We start from the raw sequence: 6,060 nt of genomic DNA on the forward strand, positions 1-6,060 counted from the left end.
GAGAATTCAGGTCAGACGTAGTTCATTAAAAAATGGGAGGGTTAATATAAAACAAACAAACATAGAAATGATTACAAGCAAATGACGTAATTACAAGAACATTTAACCTTCAAACGTAGTATCTCTTGACGGCATCTGAGTTGATTGGTTTCGTCCACTCTTGGCCATCCATTTCGGACAATATTAATGCACCTCCAGATAACACTTTGCGAACCATGTAAGGTCCTTGCCAATTTGACGCGAACTTTCCTTTATACTCATCTTGATATGGAAAAATGCGTTTGAGAACCAACTAACCAACTTCAAACGTTCTTGGTCTCACTCGCTTGTTAAAAGCATGATTCATTCTTTGTTGGTACAGTTGACCATGGCAAACGACAGTCATTCTCCTTTCATCAATCAAAGTCAAATGTTCAATTCGATTAGAAACCCAATCGGCGTTGCTCAATTCAGCTTCTTGAATGATTCTCAACGAAGGTATCTCCACTTCGAAAGGGATTACGACCTCTGTCCCATACACTAGCAAGTATGGGGTTGCTCCAATTGATGTTCTGACAGTTGTTCGGTATCCTAGCAGAGCGTATGGCAACATCTCATGCCAACATCTATGATTGCCAATTATTTTCCTCAAGATCTTTTTGATGTTCTTGTTGGCAGCTTGTACGGCTCCATTCATTTGAGGACGATATGCGGTTGAGTTTCGGTGATTAATCTTGAATTGCTCACATATCTCTTTCATCAAATGACTATTGAGATTTGCTCCATTATCAGTAATGATGGAATCCGGTATTCCAAATCTACATATCAAATTATTACGGACGAAGTCTACTATTACCTTCTTCGTAACTGATTTATACGAGGCTTCTTCCACCCACTTGGTGAAGTAATCAATAGAAGCTAAAATAAACCTATGTCCATTAGAGGTGGATGGCTCTATTGGACCAATGACATCCATACCCCAAGCCACAAAGGGCCAAGGAGAACTCATGGCATTGAGTTCGTGAGGAGGTACTCGAATCAAATCACTGTGCACTTGACATTGATGACATTTTTGCACATACTTACAACAATCATGCTCCATAGTAATCCAAAAATAATCGGATCAAAGGATCTTCTTCGCCAAGGTAAGCCCATTCATGTGAGTTCCACAAACTCCCGCGTGAATTTGTTCGAGAAGCTTCGTAGCTTTAATAACATCGACACATCTGAGAAGTCCCATATCTGGAGTTCTCCCATAAAGGGTTTCTCCACTTGGAAAGAAATTGTTAGCCATTCGACGTATTGCTTTCTTCTGATTGAAAGTCGCATTATCTGGATAAGTTTCGGTTTCTAGATACCTTTTTGTGACAAAATACCAAGGTCTCCCATCTGGTTCTACTTCGACATGCGAATAGTGAACGGGTTGTTCTTTCAAATATATCTCCACAGGATCAATGTAACTTGTATCTGGATGTTTGATCATTGAGGAGATAATAGCAAGAGCGTCAGCAAATTCGTTTTGCAACCTTGGGGTATGACTAAACAAGATCTTGCGAAACCTTTTACACAACCTTTGCACTAACTTCACGTACGATGCAATCTTCAAATTCTTCACGGCCTATTCCCCCTGAACCTGATGAATCAGTAAATCTAAATATCCTATTACCAACAACTCTTGAATGTCTTTATCGATCGCCATCTTTAGACTCATGATGCATGCTTCATACTCAGTCATGTTGTTCGTGCAACGAAATCAAAGTTTGGCTGCCATAGGATAATATTGTCCAGATTTTGATATTAGGACTGCTCCAATCCCACTTCCTTCATGATTCACTACCCCATCAAAAAATACTCTCCAACCAGGGTATGCCTCGGAGATATCTTCTCCTACAAATAATACCTCTTCATTGGGAAAATAAGTTATGAGCAGTTCATACTCTTTGTCTACTAGATTTTCTGCGAGATGATCCGCTAAGGCTTGTGCTTTTATCGCCTTTTGGGTCACATACACAATATCAAACTCACTCAACAGCATTTGCCATTTTGCCAATTTCCCAGTGGGCATCGCTTTCTGAAAAATATACTTCAATGGATCTATCTTGGAAATGAGATATGTAGTATATGAAGACAAGTAATGTCTCAACTTTTGAGCAATCTAGGTTAAAGCACAACAAGTTTTCTCCAAAAGAGTGTAACGAGCCTTGTATGGAGTAAACTTCTTGCTTAAGTAGTAGATTGATAGCTCCTTCTTCCTAGTCTCATCATCTTGACCTATCACGCATCCAAATGCATTATTCGAGACAGATAGATATAGCAATAATGGATCTCCTTCCCTCAGAGGAACTAGCACCGGCGTATTAGACAAGTAACATTTGATAGCATCGAAAGCTATCTGACACTCTTCGGTCCATTTTTTCAATGCATCCTTTTTCAGCAGCTTAAAGATAGGCTCACAGATCAATGTGGACTGAGCTATGAATCGGCTGATGTAGTTCAATCTTCCCAAAAAGCTCATCACTTCCTTCTTGGTCTTTGATAGAGGTAATTCTTGAATTGCCTTGATTTTAGCGGGATCAAGCTCGATACCCCTTCTACTAACTATAAATCCCAATAACTTGCCGGTTGGCACCCCAAAAGCATATTTAGCAGGATTTAATTTCAAGTTGTATTTGCACAGGCGATCAAAGAACTTCTTCAAGTGAGTCAAATAATCCACTCTCTCACGGGATTTGATAATGACATCATCCACATATACTTCAATTTCCTTGTGAATCATATCATGAAAAATGGTCATCATGGATCTCAGGTAAGTGGCCCCAGCATTCTTGAGACCAAATGGCATTACCCTATAATGATACACACCCCACGGCATGATGAAAACTATTTTTTCTGCATCTTCTTCATCCATTAAAATTTGGTGATAACCCGCATAGCAATCCATGAATGACTGCATCTCATGCTTGGCACAATTATCAATGAGAATGTGGATATTTAGTAATGGAAAGTTATCTTTAGGGCTAGCTTTGTTCAGATCTCTATAATCAACACAGATTCTGATCTTGCCATCCTTCTTAGGAACTGGAACAATGTTGGCTAACCAAGTCGGATATTGTGTCACTTCCACCACTCTAGATTAAATTTGCTTGGTAACCTCTTCTTTGATTCTCAAACTCAAATCTGGCTTAAATTTTCGAGTCTTTTGTTTTATTGGACTGCAATCCGGATTGATCGGCAATTTATGAGACACGATGTCCATACTCAAACCTAACACATCATCATAAGACCAAGCAAATATATCAATGTACTCTTTAAGCAAACTAATAAGTTTCTTTCTTTCAGCTTTTGGTAGATAGACACTGATTTTGGATTCCTTGATACACTCGTCATCTCCCAGATTCACAGCCTCAGCTTCCTCTTGATTTGGATTGTATTGCTCCTCAAATAATTTCAATCCCTCGGTGAGGTGTTCAGATATTGTAGCCTCTTCATCATAATCTTCGAACTCATCACATTCTATCTTATTTTGTTCATTTGTCTTATGATATAACATGATATTGGCAGGTTTTAAGTTCTTTTTACTGAAATCATAAGCAAACAAAATCAGATAAGTAAAATATAGACCGATAACCAAATAATAAGTAAATTTCGCAATAAAGGAGATCTTTATTTAAACCAAAATAAATACAAATTTTGGCCATAACTATGGGTCAATCTGCCTTTTTCAAACATTATAAAGGTAATTTAAACATAACAAAGTAGAAACAAACAAAGGGTGGGTCTCGGGCCTCCTCTGGACTACCACCGATTTAAAAATAAGTAGATAATATATCTTTATCTACCAAGATGAGTGAGGGACTACGAGAGGTGCGGATGTCCAATTAGATAATTACTCCTCTGGCTCAGCATCACGGATGCCCTATGTCCCTGTTTCTTCCTCCAAGATTGTGTCAACTTCTTCAAAAAGATTCCATATTCCTTCCCCAAGATCGCCATCATCGATATATTCTCACATTGGAAATGACATATACAAGTGAGGTATTGGCCTAGACAATACCCGATCAATCTTCCTGTTTGTCACATCTACCTCATCGTCTTCTGTAGGGACATATCCCAAACCATACTTCAATCCTTTATTGGGAATTTGAATAGGCTTGATGATTTCTTAGAAGTACTTCCCCAATCCAAAACCTGGCTCAAAACCACTTCAGAGCATGACAGTGGCTATCATTTTATAAATAGAAGGCATAGGTGGCTGTGGGGCCAAATCAACGCCAGTGGCATTTACCAGCTCCACTGTGTAGAAGTTAGTACCTCTAGTAATATTATCAATAATTGGCGCGCAACCATTTGCATTACTTCCTTCACCATAAACCACCAACTCACGGTCATTCTTTACGAACTTTATCATTTGATAGAGAGTAGAAGGCACGGCTCCATCCATATGGATCCATAGTCTTCCTAATAATAGGTTGTAGTTGGTGGTGATGTCCATCACCTGGCACTCTACAACGAAATCAACAGGACCTACCTGAATACCCAAGTTCACAGCTCCTAATGTATCTTTTTGACCCCCATCAAAAGCTTTAACCTTAACTTGGTTCTGTCGGACTTTTCCCAAATCAAAGTTCAATTGTTTGAGAGTCGACAAGGGACAAATATTAAGACCCAATCCATCATTAATCAATACCTGATTCATGATCTTTTCCCGATACTTAATAGTGACATGAAGAGCTTTGTTATGCATCACACCTTCAAGGGGCAACTCTTCATCGCTAAAACTGATGCGATGTCCTTAAATGACTCGACTCACCATAGCAGCCAGATTATCTCCACCTATACCTATGGGTATGTAAGTATCATCCAAAGCTTTCATCAAAGCATGTCTGTGCTGTTGTGAGCTCATCAACAATGCCCACACAGAGATTTGGGCAGGTACTTTCTTTAGATGTTTTACTATAGAATACTCTTTTGGCTGCATCTTCCGCCAAAACTCTTCAGCCTCAGCTTCACTAATTGGTCTCTTTTGTTGATCTTTCTTATACCCCCCTTGAGCCAATTCTTCTGGGGTGTAACACCTACCAGAATGCGTCATTCCCTGAGTTGCTGCAGTCTCGATCACAAACTTCTTTTGATTAGGAATTTCTTTCGACACCAAAGCAACAACTTTTTGAGGTGTCAAAATCATAAAATTCAATTTCTCCTTTATGCTTAGTGAAGCCACAACCATTTCAAGACTGTTCGGATAGGCTGGGATTATGGCTTTTGTTACACACCAATATTATTCCATCTCAATCATATTGATATTAACCCCTTCATGGTTCGGCAAAGGATTACTATTAACATTAGGGGTGGCAGTTTGGAGAGTGACGACCTCACGATCAATCAAATCCTAAATTTTGTGCTTCAAATTAACACAAGTTACAATATCATGCCCGACACTGTTGGAATAATATGCACATGTTTTGTCAGCTTTAAAGAATCTAGAGCTTGTATCAGCCAGTTTAGGTGCAATGGGATGAATAATGCCTGCATCTCTCAATCTTTCAAACAACTTAATCCGACTTTCCATCAGAGGAGTAAAAGCCTTAGCGGGCCTATTTTCAAAATTGGATTGGGAAAGGTTGTAGTTATTTTGTGGCGGTGGGGGTACATAATGATAACTCGGATGATTTTGGCGGGAAAATATGGGAGTTTGGAATCTTGGATACGGTTGGTTTGGTAGTTTGGAGGGGTGTTTTGGTAATGTGGAGTTGGGTAATTAGAAGGTGGGGTTTGATAATTTTGAGATAGGACTTGGTAATTTGGGTATGGGGTTTGGTAACTAGAAGGTGGGGTTTGGTAATTCAGTTGAGTGTAGTAAACTTGATATGAATTTTGTGGATCTCGTGGATAGGTCTTAAAAGGTGTAGATTTTCCTGGCTTGCTGTTGGGAACCTCCTCCCTTCAGGTGTGTAGGAGATGGTAGATACATCCTCTCTTTTCTTTTTAAATAGTCCCAAAGACCCAGTTGAGGAGGCTACACGGGTACCTTTCCCGTCTTGAGCCTATTCTCGATAGTCTCACCTACTTTGATTATCTCGA

The 6,060-nt window shown here is 39.4% G+C and overlaps 2 protein-coding genes across 2 annotated transcripts; both read right to left on the minus strand.

The window, feature by feature from the left end:
* Positions 1-292: 292 nt before the first annotated feature.
* Positions 293-1,081, minus strand: LOC129883559 (uncharacterized). Its single transcript, XM_055958195.1, has one exon. It carries the CDS (start codon positions 1,079-1,081, stop codon positions 293-295), a length of 789 nt encoding a protein of 262 aa, XP_055814170.1.
* A 21-nt stretch (positions 1,082-1,102) lies between these two features.
* LOC129883560 (uncharacterized) lies at positions 1,103-1,678 on the minus strand. Its single transcript, XM_055958196.1, has 2 exons — positions 1,646-1,678; positions 1,103-1,597 (listed from the first exon to the last, which is right to left on the minus strand). The coding sequence occupies exons 1-2, from the start codon at positions 1,676-1,678 to the stop codon at positions 1,103-1,105; spliced, it is 528 nt and encodes a 175-aa protein (XP_055814171.1).
* Between the last annotated feature and the right edge of the window lie 4,382 nt (positions 1,679-6,060).

This window comes from Solanum dulcamara, chromosome 3 (assembly GCF_947179165.1).
Source record: "Solanum dulcamara chromosome 3, daSolDulc1.2, whole genome shotgun sequence".
Classification (NCBI taxonomy): domain Eukaryota; kingdom Viridiplantae; phylum Streptophyta; class Magnoliopsida; order Solanales; family Solanaceae; genus Solanum; species Solanum dulcamara.